The sequence below is a fragment of the Ruditapes philippinarum genome, unplaced genomic scaffold (assembly GCF_026571515.1).
Source record: "Ruditapes philippinarum isolate M1 unplaced genomic scaffold, ASM2657151v2 ctg568_1_1_1_1, whole genome shotgun sequence".
In the NCBI taxonomy this organism is placed as follows: Eukaryota; Metazoa; Mollusca; class Bivalvia; order Venerida; family Veneridae; genus Ruditapes; species Ruditapes philippinarum.
Genome location: NW_026859558.1, coordinates 480,881 through 502,728, shown reverse-complemented (window position 1 = coordinate 502,728; position 21,848 = coordinate 480,881). Strand labels below are relative to the sequence as shown.

Below are 21,848 nucleotides of genomic sequence, written 5' to 3'. Positions count from 1 at the left end.
AAGGAGGGTATACTGAAATCAGGTTGTCAATTCTATCGTCTGTCGGTTTTTTCTTGTCCAAGTGCCCAATAACTTCATATCTTCATATTTGGTATTGAGATTGGTCATGATTAGTAAATGACCCCTATTTATTTTGAGGTCACAGGTCAAGGTCACATTGGCCTTGACTTAAAAGGCTTGTCCATCCAATAGCTTAAGATTCCTTTTACCAACAATCTTCATATTTGGCATAGACATTGATCATGACTCCTATTGCTTTTGAGGTCACTGGGTCAAAGTTTAAGGTCACAGGGGTGTTGATTTAGAATGCTTTGGTCAAAAGTCTTCATATTTGGTATTGAGTTTTGTTATGACTAGTACATGACCCATATTGATTTCGAGGTCAGAAGGACCATCACTAAAATGAGCTTGTCCACCCAATAATTTAAGATTCTTTGAACCACAGTCTTCATATCATGACCATTAGATGACCCTTATTGCTTTTTCAAAGGTCAAAGTGGCCTCGAGTTTAAAAGGCTTGTCCGCCAAAAAAACTCAGATTCATTTGACCCACCGCCTTCATATTTGGCATGGAGGTTGGTCATGACCATCTAGTGTCCCCTTATGATTTTGAGGTCACTGGGTCAAAGGTCAAGGTCACAGGGGCCTTAATTTCAAAAGGCTTGTCAGCTCATTTGCTTAAGAATACTATATTCTTCATATTTAGTATTGATGTTGGTTATGACTAGTAGATGACCACTATTGATTTTGAGGTCACTGGGATATTGGTCAGGTCATAGGGGCTTTGACTTTATAAAGTGTGTTTGCCAAATAACTTAAGAATACTTTACTCACAGATTTCATTTTTGTCATGGAGGTTGATCATGACTAGTAGGTGACCCCTTTTGATTTTTAAGTTTTGAGGTCAGTACATCAAAGGTAAAGGTCACTTCGATCTTTGCCACTAAAACATGTAAAATGCATAACTTAGCAATGCACTAGATTGTTCTTGAGCTCTAAATGACCACTGTTGAATCTGACAAAATGGTAGGGGGGTATTCAGGCCATGACAGTGGCAGCTCTAGTTTTCGCTGAATGCTTATAAATGTTTTACATTAAAACTTTAAATAACTCTCAAATCACTCTTTAAATAACTCTCAAATCACTCTAACTTGTTTCATTTATAGGCAAGAGTGCATTTTGATTGTCATCATAAGATTTTAAAATGATAAAGTCCCTTTCTATACAGAGTTTTAGCTTGACTTTTTAAAGCAAAACAAAACTAGAGGTACGTGTATTGTTACAGTCACATTGGCATTGCCGTTGCCGTCCGCAAACTTGTACCTTGATCATAACTTTGTAAGTTCTTGGTGTATTGTCTTTATACTTGGCTAAATAAGACCTTTTCATAGACCAGACTAACCTTGACCTTCGTTCACAAATGACCTTGAAAAATTTATGGTTAAGTGTCTATATTTCGCTTGTTTTTTGCTCTTTTTTGCTATTAGTGGCTATAACTTTGTTATTTTTGAATGGATTGTCTTCAAACTTGAACATAATAATCTTAACTAGGGAGACTTTGACCTTCATAAGAGGTTTCTCTAGGTACATGTTTTTTTTATTCCACCTCATATTTTGTCTTTAAATTCTTAATTTTTTTTTTGCTACCAAACATAAAATTTATGTTTATTGCTTTAACTGTATATTATTTTTAATAAAAATGCTATTTTTATATTTTATAATATTTTTGCTGTATAATTAGGAATCAGGTGTGCAGTTTTTTAATTTTAAATTTGTGATTTATGTAAGATGGTTATGTGGCTGTGTTATAAACATTTGCCATACAACATCTCCTAACAGCTTAGGTTAATGAAAAATAGTGGTCAAGATGTCTGCATCAATCCAGGGAACATTTGAGCCGCGTCACGACAAAACCAACATAATGGGTTTGCGGCCAGCATGCATCCAGACCAGCCTGCGCATCCGCCCAGTCTCTCTTGAGAAGAAAATCACAACTTTAAGATTATTGAAGCAATGTTAGTTCTGAAAGAAAAAATCCCTATTCTTTTACCAATTATGTCACTCAGAATTCAAAGAAATAACATTAAAATGATAAATTGAAAATAAAAAAATCTTCTGCAATCAGCACTCAGAAAAACTTCTTTGCACAATAATAATTCACTATTAAAAAGAAATGTTGAACAAACTGTTCTCATGAAATAAGAGAATTATTTACACATGCAATCATTACATTTATGACAAGCTAGTAATGATTACTGGCTTCAAATCATTTGCGCAACACCACCTATTTCATTAGGCTCCCACTTGTCATAAAACAGTGAGTTTTTAAAATCAGGAAGCTCACTTTCAACAGGTAGTTGGTCATATTCAACATGAGACTTGGAAAACTTCTTTATATTGACAAAATGTAGTTGTTAGACAAGTGAAATAATTTGGAAAGCTATATTTTTGGAGTTATGCCCCTTTTAACTTGGAATTTTTGAAACAGATTAGTATTAACAAAGAGATGCTTTATTTGTAGATTTTTAAACTGGTTGATAACTCTTAGATTCGTAGATTGTCACATTTGGCAAAAAGTAAAATGCAATTAATGGAGGGGATAATAGTTATGCAAAATAATCTTACAGCACAAGAGATCTCAAATTCATAGATTTACCTATGTACAAAAATCTGGAAAATTAGTTCCCCACAAATATTAAAGATTTTACAGTATAAAGCTTACAGCAGCATAATTATAACAATAACTTCATATTTTCTGATCACAGATCAGGAAATACAATGCTGACATTCAATATACCTATGCAGAAAACCTTTGAAAATTAGTTCTCAACAAATGTTAATGATTTTACAGTATATAGCTAGTAGCAGCATAATTATAACAACTACATTTAAGTTTTTTTTATAAAAGCCTACCGAAAGTTTCCTTTTTTGTAGGTGTTCATTAGCAATGAAATCTGGCAGTTAGCTGGTGGTCTATCTAGCTTTAATTAATTTCAGCTGACCACCTTATTAATCACTGGCCTGTCTCGTAGAAACGTTATTAGCAATAGTTGTCAGTCTTGTGTGAAATAGTTTTCCTAATTTGAACATTTCTCTTTGTCAACTTTTCTCTTTTTTTTTTGCCACAGTATTTTTTTTGCTACAGTATTCTCATGTAATATGTGAACTAAATTGGAGAGGATCGAAAGGAATTTCTTGATTTTAAAAGCTAGTGAAATTTAGAGATATTAAAGATAATTAGGTTATATGGATTAAGGTAATGAAAAATACCATTTTACACATGTATTATGTAATGGGTAGTAATTCAATTTTGACTGCAGTCTTAAAAGTGAAAAAAAAGTTCAATCAGAGAATGTTGTCTTATATAGAGTTTGGTCAAATGGAACAGATATGCAGGCTGACTCCTGTTAAGTATTGCTCAGTGCCCTTAATATTTCAAATGAAGCTAGCTCTTAAAGGGTAAAAAACCCAACAAGTCTTAACTTTGAAACAAAACATAAACTGAATGTCCAAGTTACAACCTTGACATTATTCATGTGATATAAAACGTGAGGAAAATAAAGGAAATGTCTGTACAGCTTGTCCGACAACAAGTATAAACTTGACACCATGGCATAATGATTGCACCAGTGAACTTCTTTTTCTCCTATATTTACAACAATAATTGATTGCTTGTCAATTTCAATCAATCATTTTCTTATTCATACCATGAGGAAACAGGATATAGTGAGCTTTTGTAATCTTTAATGTCATATCTATGTAATCTAATTTGGTCTTTGTCCTAAATCGAGTTTTGATAACCCCTTTTGTTGGATGTATGAAAAATATATTATTTTCTCTTCAATCAGAATTTGCAGTAAGAGTTGTCATGAAAAGAAGGTTTAATAATTTAGATGTTGAATAAATTTTTCAGATAATACAAAATTTTAGAAATTCTTTTAGTGGAGCAGTCAAGTTCAGTGCTTATGTCATCTGCTTGGATTGTTGATTCAAGCAAAGTCTTTCTTGGATCACACAAACATTACATAACATTGGTGGATCAACTCAGGAGCTTGCCTTAAATGATGCTCGGCTAACTGAACGAACTTAATATAAAAAAAATTCTATAGTTTTCTTACAATGCTATCAGAGTTATTGTAGTAAAGGTTTAATAGGATAGTGGATAGCTATATTATATTGCATTTTGATTTTGGTTTATGCCATGTCAGACCTTTCCTTAAAGCATAATTATTTTGGGGTCTTTATAAAAGCTAAAAGGTTATGAAAAAGCAAACTCATTTTAACTGTATATATTATGTGATTTTATGTTTTCAATCTTTCACCCATAAAATCTTTAGCCAGCATAAAAACATCAAGGCAGGAAATAGTATGCGAAAAGTCATCACAGTTTGGTATCTTGTTTTTTGCCTTCTGTTTAACTTGTCTGTGCACACCTTAAAAGATAAAGAAAAAAACAAACCCCAACAAACAGTGAATTTGCAGTGCAATTTCCAATTTTTACCTCACCCCTCCATCAAAACACTTAAAATATTGGTAACAAATACTCAGGTTTACATTTATCATTGAATATCTATGATCCAAGTTTTCTTGATTCTTTGCCTCTAAAGCTGCCAGATTTATTACACCACAAATATTTCAATAAGTTAATTTAATCAGGTTAATTAGGCTGTCTATAGAAATAGAATAAAAATGGGTTAATGATGGAATAAAGTACTCTGTCCGTGAGAGAGGGAGGGGTTCCTAGAAGTAAATGGGATGTTTTCCAATGATTTATATTGTTGAAAATGATTATCAAACTTAAAGTGGATGAAGTTGGTCCACTATAGAGATATTATTAGACAGAAACAAGACTGGAGGTTTTTTAAGTGTAAATATCATTCCTCCAAAATAGAGGCTTTCTTTAGTGTAAATTTTGTTCCTCCAAAATGGAGGTTTTCTTTAGTGTAAATTTCTTTCCTCGAAAGTGGAGGTTTTCTTTAGTGTAAATTTCATTTCTCCAAAATGGAGGTTTTCTTAAGAGTAAATTTTATTACTCCAAAATGGAGGCTTTTGTTAGTATAAATTTCATTCCTCCATAATGGCGGTTTCTTTGGTGTAAATTTCATAGCTTTAGTGTAAATTTTATTCCTCTATAATGGAGGTTTCTTTGGTGTAAGTTTCATTGCTCCAAAATCAGTCTGACATTATCATGCAGTAGAACTTCTTTGTTTCAAACTTAAAGTAGTCTATTTTCTTCATGTGTTAAAGTGTAAAAAGAAAGTCCCAAATTTATCCCTGTAATCTATATATATATTTAGATTTATCATGGTTTGATTAAATGGGTTTTATTTGCTAAAAGTATATGTTTAGAACTTGTACAGAATTATTATATGGTCCCAAAGTTTCACTTTGTTTCAGTCTTTATTGCAGAGTTTCCATTAAACACAACTGAATTGTAAAAATTCAGGGAAAACATGTAGATTTTTTGATAAATTTGTATAATCACATGATGTTATGAAGTCTGGAAATTTATCAGAAGAAATGGGTATTATAGAATTAACACAATCACATAAGAATTAATAGTATATTGAATACCATAAATGACCTAAAGATTGAAGTCAGTTTATTTGAAATAGCTTGGAGTTGTAACAATACAAAATTCTCATTTTTGCAACATGGCAAATTGAATCTTTAAATGGACACTTGGAATATTTATCATTAAAGTTATCTATTCACTCTGCCTCATGAATATTTAATTTTGCTTTCAATTGATTTGTACTAAATGAAGTTAATTATAATAATCAATTAATGAGTATTAGCTACAATATGGTTCATTAGGAGCCATGTTATGCCACAGGTCATAAGTCACAGTCAACACTGATGGCTTATTATAAAATATCAATATAGAAATTTAGTTTGAAATTTCATTAAAATGTTACCAGTGAAGAGAGAGTGCCTATTATCATAATGTTGTCAACAAATCTTTTGATAATATTTACAATGTTGTATATTGTCACCTTAGTGCAGTAATGGGTTAAGTCCTTCTTAATTTAAAAAGAGTAGACCAGTTATTTTGCTAAGGTGATGATATAGACTGGTCCATCTTTCAATCTGGATGGGACAAAACTATTCATCATTTTTATGGGGAAAAATCAAAATAAGTACAGACTGAATAGCAAACAGTGCAGATCATGATTAGACTGCAAGAACACAGGTTAAGGCTTCCTGTCCTACCAGAAGGTCACTGAATTTTTTAGACTTATATATAAAAAAAACCTAAACATTTAAGTCCATTCCCAGAGCTTAGATATTAAGCATGTAGCATTTCTTTGTGTACCTCTAAAAACTGATTTTAAGCATGTCACTTGGTTAATATTGGCCCACCCACACTTGATTGATATACACTTCTATAGGAAAACACATTTAAGTCTTTTTGTGTGAAACTACAAAGCCCAGAGCTTAGATATTTGGCATTGTTTTATCAATTTGTAATTTTCTTCAATTTTGTATAAGTCATAGCTCTTGGATCAAAATTGCCCATGCCCTGGGAGTCACTTGCTGTAGAGGAAACACATATATCTTATCTTTTTGTGGATAACAATTTTGTTTGGAGCTTCTATATTTGCCTAGAAGATCTCTATAAAAGTTCAATTATAAATGAACTATTGGTTTCTATTTTCAATTTTAAATGAAATTACATAAAATGATGGAGTGTGTGATGTATTAATAAATGATTGATTTCAGATGTTACAAAAGTTTGATAATTTATGAATATTTGATTAAATGTGTTAATTATCAATATAAATGTTTAATTGACAAATCTCAAAAGACCTTTTATTGTACAAATGTATAATGTTCCATTTTAATCTCAGGTTTTAATTATGATGTGTGAAGGAATTTTATAACAAGAAAAGTTAGAATTTAACTGCAAATAATTTATTAAGTCTTTAATAATTAGTTAAGAGGTTGCAATTTGTTTCAGACAAGATATTTACCTTTTAACATAAAAAGAATGATATTTTAACAGAGATTACTACCATTTTACTTACTAAAAGATTATATTAAATTAAAAGGAGAATGATTTTGACAGCTGATAATGTCTTTATAGGAGATACTAACATTTTTACAGGAGAAAATGATATTTTAACAACAGATAAATTATATCATAACCGAAAAATAATAAGATTTTGAAGGAAGAATTAGAAGACAATGAGACTTTAACTCAGCAGTTAATATTTAAACAGGAGTTAATAAAATTGTCCAAATACTGTTCTTAAAATTAAAAAAGAAACAACTCCAAATTTGGTCATAAATATTGAATGTACAATGCCAATTTTATTACCCTATTGGGGTTGAAAAGATATGACAGTAAAATTTAGTTATCAATGCAATTATTTCTTAGTATTTGGTATCCCATGGGATTATTTCATAGTGCTGGATATCCTTTAGTGGTGAAAATCCCATGGGATCATTTCATATGGGGGTACCCCATGCGTTTAATTTATAGTAGTGGGTACTCTATGGGATATTTCATAGTGGGATTATTTCAGCAACATATTATTTCATGAAATTATTTTGTTAGGGAATGTTGACTCACATTTCAGCTCGACTATTTGATGAACAGGAATGATTGTACTCAACCAGGTGCAGGAATCGACACTTTGGTTACATTTTGTTGCATGCAAGTTATTTGAGAAAATAAGAGGAAGGTACTGTCCGAGGCCTATTACACTAGATAGATTTTGACTAAATTATGGTTCTATTGAACTTAAAATTCTACATTACCCAAGCTTTTATGTGAGAATCATCAAGCACGCCGTCCTACTGACAGCTCTTCTTACTGACTCAGATGTTTTTAAAAAAGATTTTAAAGCTATTAATTTTACAGGTTTTACTTACTGTTATTAAACCCCCTTTACCTGCTGTTACTTTTGAATGGACTCATCCAGCTTTAATTATTGGAACTGTCCATTATCATTTTTTGAAAAATGAAAATCTAAAACTGATCAGCCGAAAGAATACAGCCTGATCAGATAAGCTGACCTAGCTCTACACTAGTGACAAAGTCTGATCTTTTCGGTTCCAACAGAGTTCAGGTTAATAAAGGGTGAAAATAATGTGATTATGGCATTTACAATTTAAACCTTTACATTGTTTTAACCAGCACAATAAATGGATATGATTTTTACGCACCCACAAAGTGGGGTGCATATAGCGTTGCACTTGTCCGTCCATACATCTGTCCGCACTCACAGGAGAGTAATTATGTGGGACAATAGGTTCTCTTTGATGTCATTCATTCCGTAATGCTTGTATGTCGCTATTTTCTTTTGCGTGGCTAAATAAACAAAAGAGAGAACAATAGAGTAGCCACATAATTACTGTCCTGTGAGAACATCCGTCTGTACGTCCCAAAATCTTGTGAACGCATCTCCTTTTAAACCGGATGGCAGATTTTGCTTAAACTTCCAGGGATTAACAACCTTAATGTGTAAATGGTAGTTCAGGAAGGAATTTTTGCTGAGACCAAATTTGACAAAATTTTGGCCCTTTGTTGATTTTTTCACTATGTACTACAGTGAAATTTGAAAAAACTGGACGCTGAGAAAATCGGAACTCTCTAAATACCGGACGAATAATTCAGTCCCAAATTTTCCCTTTAAACTTCTGTATATAGAAATTTTGTGAATGCAACTCCTCTTTAAACGGATGACAGATTTTGCTTAAACTTCCAGGGATGAACAACCTTAATGTGTAGATGGTAGTAAAGGAAGGAAATTTTTGCTGCGACCAAATTTAACAGAATTATGGCCCTTTGTTGATTTTTTCACTATATACCATATAGAAATTTTGTGAACGCAACTCCTCTTAAATTGGATAGCAGATTTTGCTTAAACTTCTAGGGATGAACAACCTTAATGTGTAGATGGAAGTAAAGGAAGGAATTTTTGCTGCGACCAAATTTAACAGAATTATGGCCCTTTATTGATTTTCACTGTATACCATCTATATGTTGTCAGTGGGGGCATCCGTGTCCTTCGGACTCAGTTCTAGTTACCATTGATATAATAGTTCTGTCAAAGCCGCTTATTTATTTCAAACAAATGATGGACCATTAACTGAGAGAACTTCGCAGCAACCTCGATTATTTATGATTAAAAGTGCAACATCTCACAACATTTAGCACTAGTTCTAGCACTTTCGAAAATGAATTAATGGTTTTCAAAGAACAAATGTGATGAAAGATCAGCATGTTCTTAACTGATCTGCATGGAATAACTAATGGAACCAACACTTCACTGAAGGTGTTTCTCATTAATGAAACTCATTTGTTCAAGTCTGTGAATGAAATTATTATCTTGCCTGTTATTAATGGTAATCATTACAAAACTCTTTTGTTAAAGTGTTGGTAATTAACTGGTGACAGCTTACACTTGATCTTTGGCAGTCAGTCAGTAAATAAATTTTGTGTGACCTGACATATAATATAATTGAAGAAGCAATGATTATTGCAAGTTTTAAAATCATTATTGTTTGTTAGTGGTTTTAATGATATGATAATGTACTCGTACTTAAATGTAATCAAACCATATGGCAATATTCATGTGTACGTAAAGTGTACAAACATCAAAAAGGACTTTTATGGATTCAGAAATACTAGAATTCCATATCTGCCATTGTGAGACTGTTCACTGAAGGCTAGCTTTAAACTGACATACTCTAAGTCATTACCTCAAAAGCATTAAAAACTATATAAAAAATCTTGAATGCTAGATGACATTTTCATTTTTGAAAATCATATTTAAGTTGACTTTCCTTATTCTAAAAACTTTTGTTTGTGAAAAATTCCTTAGTATCTGTTACTATCTGTTGTTTTGCGTGTTGTTCCTTAGATATGTTCAGCATATGATCCATGGTAGAACTTAAATTTTATGGTGAATAATTTGTTAAAAACTAACTTACATTCATTTCATAAGAAATAATTGATTATCAAAAAGCAACAAATTGTTAGCCTTTGAATTTAAAATGATAATTGCTTAGGTCTACAACATATTTAGGATTACGATATGATCCGAATTTAACCTCAGGACTTAGCTGTAACTATGTTTCAATCTTTATCATTTCAATTCGTAGGTTTATTAACTAGTAAAAAAAGAAGTGATACTAAATGTTCATTTTATATATTTATATTATGACTTATTACAAAGGAGACGAATATCTTTGGAAGGAAGCACGAATATTGTATGTCCGATTTGTATGCAAATATATTCTTTTAAGCGAATCAGTCTTAATACAAACTGTTTAGTTTCGTGATCAACTGTTTAGTTTCATGATTCATTCCTACTAACTGTCGCTATGGATTTAAATATGTGCCTCTTGGGATAATTGGGATGTTTTTACTAGCCTCATGTTCAAAGTTTAAAATCAGGATTAACACTTATCCTCTTAGATGTGTACATAAAGGATTTGCCTTGCTTTGAATTTAAAAATTCACCATTTACATTAAAAGGGATTTAGAATTTAATATTAAACTTAAGTAGCCAACAACAAAATTTAATATTTATCCCTTTGAATTTGTAAATAGACTCACAACGCTTTGATATATATATATGGCAAAGGCCAGATCTTAAGGCATGGTTTTGTGCAAGTTCAGATCTAAAGCCATTTTAAAGGCAAAGGCAGCGTTAAAAGTCATGTTTAGTAAGGAAGGTTGCTTTCATTAAAATGATTGAAGAAGTAGTATTTCTACAATGGCATCGTTTTAAGATCAGAAATGATTCTGTTAATCTTAACGATTTTATTGGACAGTGCACTGAACATAAGTCAATTGGTGGCAATGGTTGAATATGATGCAATAACTAGTAGCTAAGGGATATTTTAAGCAGCTCTTATGAGATAAAAATGCACTTTTAAATCCACTTATATATCAGCTTTGGTACTTGAAATGGAACATAAATACGCAGAAATAGATAAATAAAAAGGATTGATTTTTAGTGATATTTTGCCCTATGTGAGTTAATAGCAATTTTCATTTCTGGGGTCTTTTTGCACAATAACAATGATTGTCCTGTTAAATCGGAGTTTGAGAATGATGATTATTCTGGAAAACTGGAATGTGAGGAATGATCTGAAATGTAGCATTCAAGTTTATATTAGTCTATCAAGTGGAACATTGTATCTTAACAGTGTATATTCCTCAAGCGTTACCTCAGCGCGAAATTGATTAAGAAAAAAGTATTCGTACATGTATTCCAAACTTATCATCTTATATGTATTTTACAAGCACATAATATATGATTGGATTTATAAATGTTTCTGAAGATTTAATCAAACCAGAGTATTTACATTGCAGAAAATAATGTAATTAAATGATAAAGATATAAAATGGCAATTTTCAGAAAAATGATGGATGATGCAAGCAGGTTAATTTAATGATCTTTTTTAACATGTTAATGTTTAAATTGACACAAACCTTCTATGCATTTGATTTGTTTCTGAAATGGATGTTTTATAGCTTTGATGTTAATGTAAATAATCCATGCGTGCTGATACAGTAACAATTTATTACCTGACATGTCAATTTCTCTGTTCTGCAAAACTAGTTGATTTCCTTGTAATTTAATTAAGGAAACTGACAAAAAAATGTTGTTTTTTTATAAATAGGAAAACGTCAATTAGATTGATTACAAGAGATAGTTAGGTCAGTCACATTAGTTAGCAAACAGTAACGAGACATTTGCCTGACAACATTCTTTGTTTTGTAGTTAAGTCATTGGCATTACCTACCGAATGATATGGAAATCCTTGACTGTCTTATGATTATAAAAATGAACATTGTTGTGTCACTTTTTACAATGTGCATTTATGAATATATTATGTAGATGCATCCTTATATGAAGTCAACTGAACAATATATGATGTTAATGTGTCTAATTATATGATGTCAACCAATCATTATACGATGTGCATTTATGAATATATGATATGGTACAATCATTATATACAGTCAGCTTATCAATATATTATGTTATTCTTTCATTATACGATGTGCATCTATTATTATACGATATGCATAAATTTTATTAATATATTATGTGGTTGCATCATTATATACAGTCAACTTATCAATATATTATGTGAATCTTTCATTATACGATGTGCATCTATTGTTATACGATCGCTGCTTTATATGAAGTGCAAACATCATTATATCGTGTGCTTCTGTCATTATACTGATGGGGTTAAATTTACCGGGTTATATCTCACAATGCACCGTTCGTGGCAACAGCGGGAAAACTCAAAGATAGTGGTAAGCTGACTCTATATAGAGACAATTCTACATAATGTAGTGTTGTTTTGACTCTCTCTATATAAGAATGATTCCACATAATATATTCGCAATTGCACATCTTATAATGAAAAACTGGCATCATATAAGGACAAATTCACATCATATATTGTTAAGTTGACTGACTATATAAGGATGGTTCCACATAATATATTCATTAATGCACATCGTTTAATGAAAGACTGACATCATATAAGGACATGTTGACATCATATAATGTTAAGTTGACTCTATATAAAGACAGTTCTACATGATATAATGTTGTTTTGACTCTATATAAGACTGGTCTCACATAATATATTCGCAATTGCACATCATATATATGATGATAATGAAAGACTGACACAATATAAGGACATATTGACATGGTAATTATATTGTTATCATGACTCTATATAAGGATGGTTTCACAAATATGATATAATAAAAAATGTGCATCATATAATGATAGATTGACATCATATAAAGACGCGTTGACATCATATAATGCTGACTCTATATAAGAATTATTCCACATAATATATTCATAACTTCACATCATATAATGGCAGACTGACATCATATAAGGACAGATTTACATCATATATTGTTATTTTGACACAATATATTCGAAAATGCACAACATATAATGATGGATTGACATCATATAAAACACGTTGACATCACATATTGTTCAGTTGACTACATATAAAGATGGATCCACATAATATATTAATAAGTGCACATTGTATAAGGAAAGGTTGACTCAATATATTGCTATATGAACGTAATAACATTTAGGTTTATAATTATAAGACAGTTAAGGCTTTCCATAGATTGATACCTGTTAAGGTACATGTAAAAAGTGATATTTGCTGGAAGGTCGTAATGTATTTGTCTATGTTAAAGTAAAAATATCTGGAAAAAGGGTGATTCTTTGGAATCATTAATCACAACAAGATAAAATGAAAATTGCAGACACGGTTTCAATTCGTACATGAACAATAATGAAGAAGTTCAATATGCAGACAGGGTTTGAATTCGTACATGAAAGATAATGAAGAAGTTCAATATCCCTCACGCCCCCTAGCACAAACTTGGGCGGTACTTAATTTGCAGGATAAAATATTTCAATGAACAGTTTTGGTATTGGACAGAAAGCTATTAAACATACATTGATACATTATTGTGTTTTCTTCATTTCACGTTTTTGAGTAAAAGATTTTGAGTTGTCATTCCATATTATTTTGATTAAATTAATTGTTTGGGTAAATTTACTAATGTGCAAATAGGATTTGTTATATAAAGGTAATGGATGTTCATTGTGTTAATGTTACTGATATGATAACAATTACATTGTAACTGTCTAACAACTTAATCATTTAGCATTTCATTGTTTATATTGTAATAGGTTTTAAAACAAACAGTATAATAAACTAATCAAATATCATCCTACCTGACATCTATTCTCATCATTTGAATAAACAATTAATAAAATTAAAAAGTGATTTTACTATGTTCAAATCATCGCCCTTTTTTATTTATATGATGCAAATTAGTAAGCTATTATTTTTTTTTTTGTTTCATAAGTAAGAAACTCAAACCGCCTCCGTGGTCGAGTGGTTAGAGTTGATGGCTTCTAATCCAGTTACCTCTCTGGCGTGGGTTCGATCCCCAGGAGATGCTTTGGTAGTTTAGCGCGGAGGAAGGTAGTCAAGTACTGGTGTAACTCTCCAGGAACGATGGTTAGGAAACCACCCGCCTATATGACTGAAATACTGTTGTAAAAAGGCGGTAAATGACACAAACAAACAAACAAGAAACTCGATTATTTAACACATTAAATGCGTTTCTGAAATTTCTTTTGAGATGATAGATTTTCATGAGCTTAAAGATTTGTAGTTTTTCTATCTGGCAATTGAACATATATAACATTGCATGGTCATCTCTAAACAAAGTCAACATTAAATGTATTAAGATTGTGTATTACAGTATTTGAATTATCAGCAAATTTTGTTCCGCAGACTTACTTGATAAAATTGATTCTGCGGCGTATAAATTCATTCACGAGTTTTCATGAACTATAATTCTAGCTTAAATTTTCAATTGCATTCTTTCTGTAAGTTTCATATTAATCTAACAATCAGTTACTTTTGTTGCAGTTGTTTCAATATCAGTTCAGTAGTCACTGAGAAAAGTTTGCTGTACATCTAAAATGAAAATATAAGCTGTCTTGCTTCTAAGTATAGAATATCATACAATTACCAAGGATTTGATTGATTTATAACAAAAGAGCATGTGAAAAAGAAATACACTGTATGTATTTTTTATTTCAGGGAAAAGATCTATGTGAGCTTAGACGACATACATATGCAAACACTGTAGATTACAGAACTCTAAAGAAGCTTGTGCAGAAAGTGTTTCCTTCATGTCGCTGTAGAGATGTGCATGAACGACATGCTCAAGCAAAATTTGAGGTAGTTTTACAAAATATTCAAGTTTCAATTTCTTAAAATTTACTATTGTCCCAACGTTTTGGACATTCAGTAACTTTACGCCATGATTGTAATTTCTTGTGGACAACAATTGTAATTCAATGTACAGTCAGTTTATAGGTTACTAATCACAAAAATAAAAAAATCTTGTTGTTATCAACAATCATAATTATGACTGCATAAAATAATTCCGGTAAAAATTGAGTAAATGCTTCCCAAATGAAAACTCCAAGATACTCATTCTTAGTCATTCTCATTGCAGTGTTTGAACCATCTGCGCTTTCTATGTTTGTGTTTTAGTGTTAAGATAGCTCACTTTCAGGGTAATCAACTCTTGACTGCCTGTCTTTGTCAGATCTGGCCTAAAGCATGTGTTTGCAACCTTGTTTGTTACAAGGTAATGGTTGTACATTGTGTAAATGTTACTGATATGATAAAAGTTACATTGTAACTGTCTAACAACTTAAAAGTTGTCAACTTAAAACTCTTTGATCCTATTCAATCCGTTTCTAGCTCATTACCTAAAACAACCTGACAAATACCTAGAACAGAATGAAATATTATGTTTTTTTAGCATGCCTTTTTACACTTGCCCTCCTTTATTAACTTCATATATTTGGTATGTATGAGCCTTACATTGACATAAATTTTTTGCCCCCCACTATAAGGGGGACATTTAGATTTACCCTTGTTCGTCCGTCCTTCCGTCCATCTGTACAAACCCAGAGGAACTTCTGTGACTTGGAGAACAATGGGTAACAGTAAATTCTCTTTGATCCTTGACAAACCGTTTTTAGCACAGTGACAGGGTGAGCTTTTGTGATTGCTTTTCGTCTGGCGTCCGTCAGTCGTCCGTCCGTAAACTTTTACTTTAAATGGCATCTCCTCATAAACCATTAAGCCAATTTCATCCAAACTTCACAGGAATGTTCCTTTGGTGGTCACCTTTAAAAATTGTTCAAAGAATTTAATTCCATGCAGAACTCCGGTTATCATGGCAACCGAAAGAAAAAAATTAAATATCTTCTTTAAAAGAAAACCCTAAGAGCTAGATTTTAGATATTTGGCATGAAACATCTTCTAGTGAGTGTCTACCAAGTTTGTTCAAATAAAAGCCCTTGGGTCAAAATTGGCCCCGCCCAAGGGGGTCATTGATTTTTCCCTGTATGCATATAATAAAAACTTAAAAATGAAAGGACCCAAAGAGCTAGAGCTGAGATATTTAGCATGAAACATCTTCTTATGAGTGTCTACCAAGTTTGTTCAAATATGAGCCCTGGGTCAAAATTGGCCCGCCCCAGATGGTCATTGATTTTCCCTATATGCATATAGTAAAAACTTATAATATCTTCTTTTAAAGAACTGAAAGAGCTAGAGCTAAGATATTTAGCATGAACATGTTCTAATGGGTGTCCACTAAGTTTGTTCAAATAAAAGCCCTGGGGTCAAAATTGGCCCGCCCCGGGGTCATTGATTTTCCTATTATGTGTATAGTAAAAACTTAAAAAATCTTCTTTGAAAAAACCCAAAAAGCTAATGTTTAGATATTAAGCATGAAATATCTTCTAGTAAGTGTCTACAAAGTTTGTTCAAATAAAAGCCCTTGGGTCAAAATTTGCCCCGCCGGGGGGTCATTGATTTATCTTATTTGGTAAAGCAAGAACTTAAAATTCTTCTTTGAAAAACCCAAATAGCTAGTGTTTAGATATTAAGCATGAAACATTTTATAGTAATCTCTACAAAGTTTGTTCAAATAAAAGCACTGGGGTCAAAACTGGCCCCGCCCCAGGGGTGTTATTGTTTTTAACTATATGTGTATAGTAAAAACTTAAAAACATCTTCTTTTAAAAAGCCTAATGAGCTAGAGCTTAACATGTTTAACATGAAACATCTTCTTATGGGTGTCTACCAAGTTTGTTCAAATAAAAGCCCTCGGGTCAAAACTGGCCCTGTCGGGGGGAGGTGAGATCATTGTTTTTCCTTTATGTGTGTAGTAAAAACTCATGAAACATCTTCTGATGAGTGTCTTCCAAGTTTGTTCAAATAAAAGCCCTTGGGTTAAAACTGGCCCCGCTCCGGGGGTCTATATACAGGTGAGCAACCTCAGGGCCATCATTGCCCTCTTGTTACTTGTTTGTCTTTTTTATATGCCCGAAAGAATTTCGGGCATATTATGTTATACCCCCTGGCGTCAGTCCGTCTGTCTATCCGTCCGTCTGTCCGTCCGTCCGTTAGCAATTTGGTTTCCGGAGCATAACTTATGTTCCATTTGGCCCACAACATTCAAGCTTCATAGGATGATTGCCCATATTGGGTACAAGACCCCTATTGATTTTGGGGTCACAAGGTCAAAGGTCAAGGTCACTATCACCTTAAAACTGAAAACAGTTTCCGGAGCATAACTTAAGTTTCATTTGGCCCGCAATATTAAAACTTCATAGGATGATTGTCCATATTGGGTAGAAGACCCCTATTGATTTTGGGGTCACAAGGTCAAAGATCAAGGTCACTATCACCTAAAAATGAAAACATTTTCCGGGGCATAATTTAAGTTCCATTTGGCCCACAGTTTTCAAACTTCATAGGATGATTGTCCATATTGTGTCCATATTGGGTAGAAGACCCCTATTGATTTTGGGGTCACAAGATCAAAGGTCAAGGTCACTATCACCTTAAAACTGAAAACAGTTTCCGGAGCATAATTTAAGTTCCATTTGGCCCACAGTGTTCAAACTTCATAGGATGATTGTCCATATTGGGTAGAAGACCCCCATTGATTTTGGGGTCACAAGGTCAAAGGTCAAGGTCACTATAACCTCAAAACTGAAAACAGTTTCCAAAGCATAATTTAAGTACCATGTGACCCACAGTGTTCAAACTTCACAGGATGAATGTCCATATTGGGTAGGAGACCCCTATTGACTTTTGGGTCACAAGGTCAAAGGTCAAGGTCGCTATTACTTTAAAACTGAAAACAGTTTCCGGAGCATAACTTAATATCTATTTGGCCCACAAGATTCAAACTTCATAGGATGATTGTCCATATTGGGTAGAATACCCCTATTGATTTTTGGGTCACAAGGTCAAAGGTCAAGGTCACTATTACTTTAAAACTGAAAACAGTTTCCGGAGCATAACTTAATTTCTATTTGGCCCACAAGATTCAAACTTCACAGGATGAATGTCCATATTGGGTAGGAGACCCCATATTGATTTTTGGGTCACAAGGTCAAAGGTCAAGGTCACTATTACTTTAAAACTGAAAACAGTTTCCGGAGCATAACTTAATTTCTATTTGGCCCACAAGATTCAAACTTCATAGGATGATTGTCCATATTGGGTAGAATACCCCTATTGATTTTTGGGTCACAAGGTCAAAGGTCAAGGTCACTATTACTTTAAAACTGAAGACAGTTTCCGGAGCATAACTTAATTTCTATTTGGCCCACAATATTCAAACTTTATAGGAGGATTGCTATTGGAAGGAGGTAATACTTTATTTAATTTATGTAATGTCTTACAAATGCTTCATCCTTAATATATAAAAAAAAAACTTCGGGCATATGATGCTCCGCCTAGCGGTGCTCTTGTTTAAGCCTTGTGTGACTAAAAATGGCTATAAAGATCAAAGGAAAAGTCACATGAGTACCATTTCGTAAGTACGTTCGTCCGTCTGTCCTTTCTCTTTTTGTGTCGAACGTAGCTCAAAAATATTTGACCTAGAGTCATGAAACCTTACAGGAATGAAGCACATTATGTGTAGTTGTGCCCCTGTGTATTTTTGGTGTGGATATTTTTAGCTCACCTGAGTATAATTATGCTCATGGTGAGCTATTAGGATCACTCTTTGTCCGTCGTACGTCTTCCGTTGTCCGTTCACACTTTTCAAACGACATCTCCTCTGAAACCATAAGGCAGATCATAATGAAACTTCACAGGGATGTTCCTTGTGTGAAGCCTTAACAAAGTTGTTCAAATAATTCCATTCCATGCGGAACTCTGGTTGCCATGGCAACCAAAAGAAAAATCTTTAAACATCTTCTTCTAGATAACCCAAAGAGCTAGAGCTTAGATATTTGGCATGAAACATCTTCTAGTGAGTGTCTACCAAGATTGTTCAAATAAAAGCCCTGGGGTCAAAATTGGCCCCGCCCCAGGGGGTCATTGATTTTCCCTATAGACATATAGTAAAAACTTTAAAAAATCTTCTTTTAAAGAACCCAAAGAGCTAGACCTAAAATATTAAGCATGAAACATCTTCTAATGAGTGTCTACCAAGATTGTTCAAATAAAAGCCCTGGGGTCAAAATTGGCCCCGCCCCAGGGGGTCATTGATTTTCCTTATATGCATAAAGTAAAAACTTAAAAAAATCTTCTTCTAAAAATCCCAAAGAGCTAGAGCTTAGATATTTGGCATAAAACATTTTCTAATGGATGTCTACCAAGTTTGTTCAAATAAAAGCCCTGGGGTCAAAATTGGCCCCGCCCCAGGGGGTCATTGATTTTCCCTATATGCATATAGTAAAAACTTAAAAAAATCTTCTTTTAAAGAACCTTAAGAGCTAGACCTAAGATATTAAGCATGAATCATCTTCTAATAAATGTCTACCAAGATTGTTCAAAAAAAGCTCTGGGGTCAAAATTGGCCCCGCCCCAGGGGGTCATTGATTTTCCTTATATGCATATAGCAAAAACTTAAAAAAATCTTCTTCTACAAAACCAAAAGAGCTAGAGCTTAGATATTTGGCATTAAACATGTTCTAATGGATGTCTATTAAGTTTGTTCAAATAAAAGCCCTGGGGTCAAAATTGGCCCCGCCCCAGGGGGTCATTGATTTTCCCTATATGCATATAGTAAAAACTTTAAAAAATCTTCTTTTAAAGAACCCAAAGAGCTAGACCTAAGATATTAAGCATGAAACATCTTCTAATAAGTGTCTACCAAGATTGTTCAAATAAAAGCCCTGGGATCAAAATTGGCCCCGCCCCAGGGGGTCATTGATTTTCCCTACATGCATATAGTAAAAACTTTAAAAAAATCTCCTTCTAAAGAACCCAAAGAGCTAGAGCTTAGATATTTGGCATGAAACATCTTCTAGTGAGTGTCTACCAAGATTGTTCAAATAAAAGCCCTGGGGTCAAAATTGGCCCCGCCCCAGGGGGTCATTGATTTTCCCTATATGCATAAAGTAAAAACTTTAAAAAATCTTCTCTTAAAGAACCCAAAGAGCTAGAGCTAAGATATTAAGCATGAAACATCTTCTTGTCAGTGTCTACCAAGTCTGTTCAAACAAAACCCTAGGGTCAAAATTGGCCCCGCCCAAGGGGGTCATTGATTTTCCTTATATGCATAAAGTAAAAACTTAAAAAAATTTCTTTTAAAGAACCCAAAGAGCTAGAGCTAAGATATTTAGCATAAAACATGTTCTAATGGGTGTTTACAAAATTTGTTCAAATAAAAGCCCTGGGGTCAAAATTGGCCTGGTCCCAGGGGTCATTGATTTTCCCTATATACATAGAGTAAAAAGTTAAAAATCTTCTATTAAAGAACCCAAAGAGCTAGAGCTGAGATATTTAGCATGAAACATGTTCTAATGGATGTCTACCAAGTTTGTTCAAATAAAAGCCCTGGGGTCAAAATTGGCCCCGCCCCAGGGTTCATTGATTTTCCCTATATGCATATAGTAAAAACTTAAAAAAATCTTCTCTTATAGAACCCAAAGAGCTAGAGCTAAGATATTAAGCATGAAACATCTTCTTGTCAGTGTCTACCAAGTTTGTTCAAACAGAACCCTGGGGTCAAAATTGGCCCCGCCCCAGGGGGTCATTGATTTTCCCTATATGCATATAGTAAAAACTAAAAAAAAATTCTTTTAAAGAACCCAAAGAGCTAGAGCTAAGATATTTAGCATAAAACATGTTCTAATGGGTGTCTACAAAATTTGTTCAAATAAAAGTCCTGGGGTCAAAATCGGCCCCGTCCAAGGGGTCATTGATTTTCCCTATATACATAGAGTAGAAAGTTAAAAATCTTCTATTAAAGAACCCAAAGAGCTAGACCTTAGATATTTAGCATGAAACATGTTCTAATGGATGTCTACCAAGTTTGTTCAAATAAAAGCCCTTGGGTTAAAATTGGCCCTGCCAGGGGGAGGGGGGGGGGGGCAAAAGTCATTGTTATTTCATAATTTGTGTATAGTAAAATCTTAACATCATGAAATATCTTCTAATGGGTGTCTTCCAAGTTTGTTCAAATAAAAGCCCTTTGGTTTAAACTGGCCCGGCCCTGAGGGCCTATGTTCAGGTGAGCGACCCCAGGGCCATCATGGCCCTCTTGTATATTTTTTGTTTTAGGTTTAGAGTTATTGCCCTTGACTTAGTATAAATTTACAGAAATCAACTTGTGTTGTACGTAACACAGAAAGTATTTGGCCTGTAGGCCTGAAAGTTTTCAAGAATATTGGTCAGCATATCTACTTATGCTTTAGGCTTGGGGTTTTCTTGTGGATTTATGTAGTATTTGTAGTATTTGCCCTTTACTTGATAAAAGATTTTTATTTTCCAACTTGGGCAGATGTAGCCAAAAAAAATTGACCTCAAGACATAAGATTGACAAATCGGTGGAGTGTGGGGGCCACGTGTCCTATGGACACATTTCTAGTTTGGCTTTGATTTAATACAATTAGGGTCAATGTCGCTTAAGCTAAAAATAGATTATGCTACGTTTCTTCAGAATTTCGTCTCTTATAAAATATGTTATTTTAAGGAGCATTAATTAATGCCACAAATTCTCATGTTTGAAAAGCTGTCCAAAACCATTAATGTATTTCGATTGGAACACAAGTGTTCCGTTTTTTCTACATTTATGTCCCCACAAAAGAAACCTCTTAAAATATCTTAATGTAATATCAATATGTTAGTAAATAGTATTGTATCTACAGGGTACGGTAGGATTTCTAATACAATAAAAGCACATAATGTCTTAAAAGGCAAAATTGAAAATGCTCTATTTGATAAGCCGGACAGCAGTCCACACTAGCAAATTT

General features: G+C 33.1%; 1 protein-coding gene across 1 annotated transcript in view; it reads left to right on the top strand.

Moving 5' to 3' along the window:
- LOC132756962 (ATP-dependent DNA helicase Q4-like) overlaps positions 1 to 21,848 on the top strand; it is a 246,443-nt gene that overhangs the window by 219,730 nt on the left and 4,865 nt on the right. Inside the window, exon 16 of the mRNA XM_060748106.1 lies at positions 14,644 to 14,784. Coding sequence (XP_060604089.1) covers positions 14,644 to 14,784 — 141 coding nt within the window. The remainder of the gene's footprint in view (positions 1 to 14,643; positions 14,785 to 21,848) is intronic.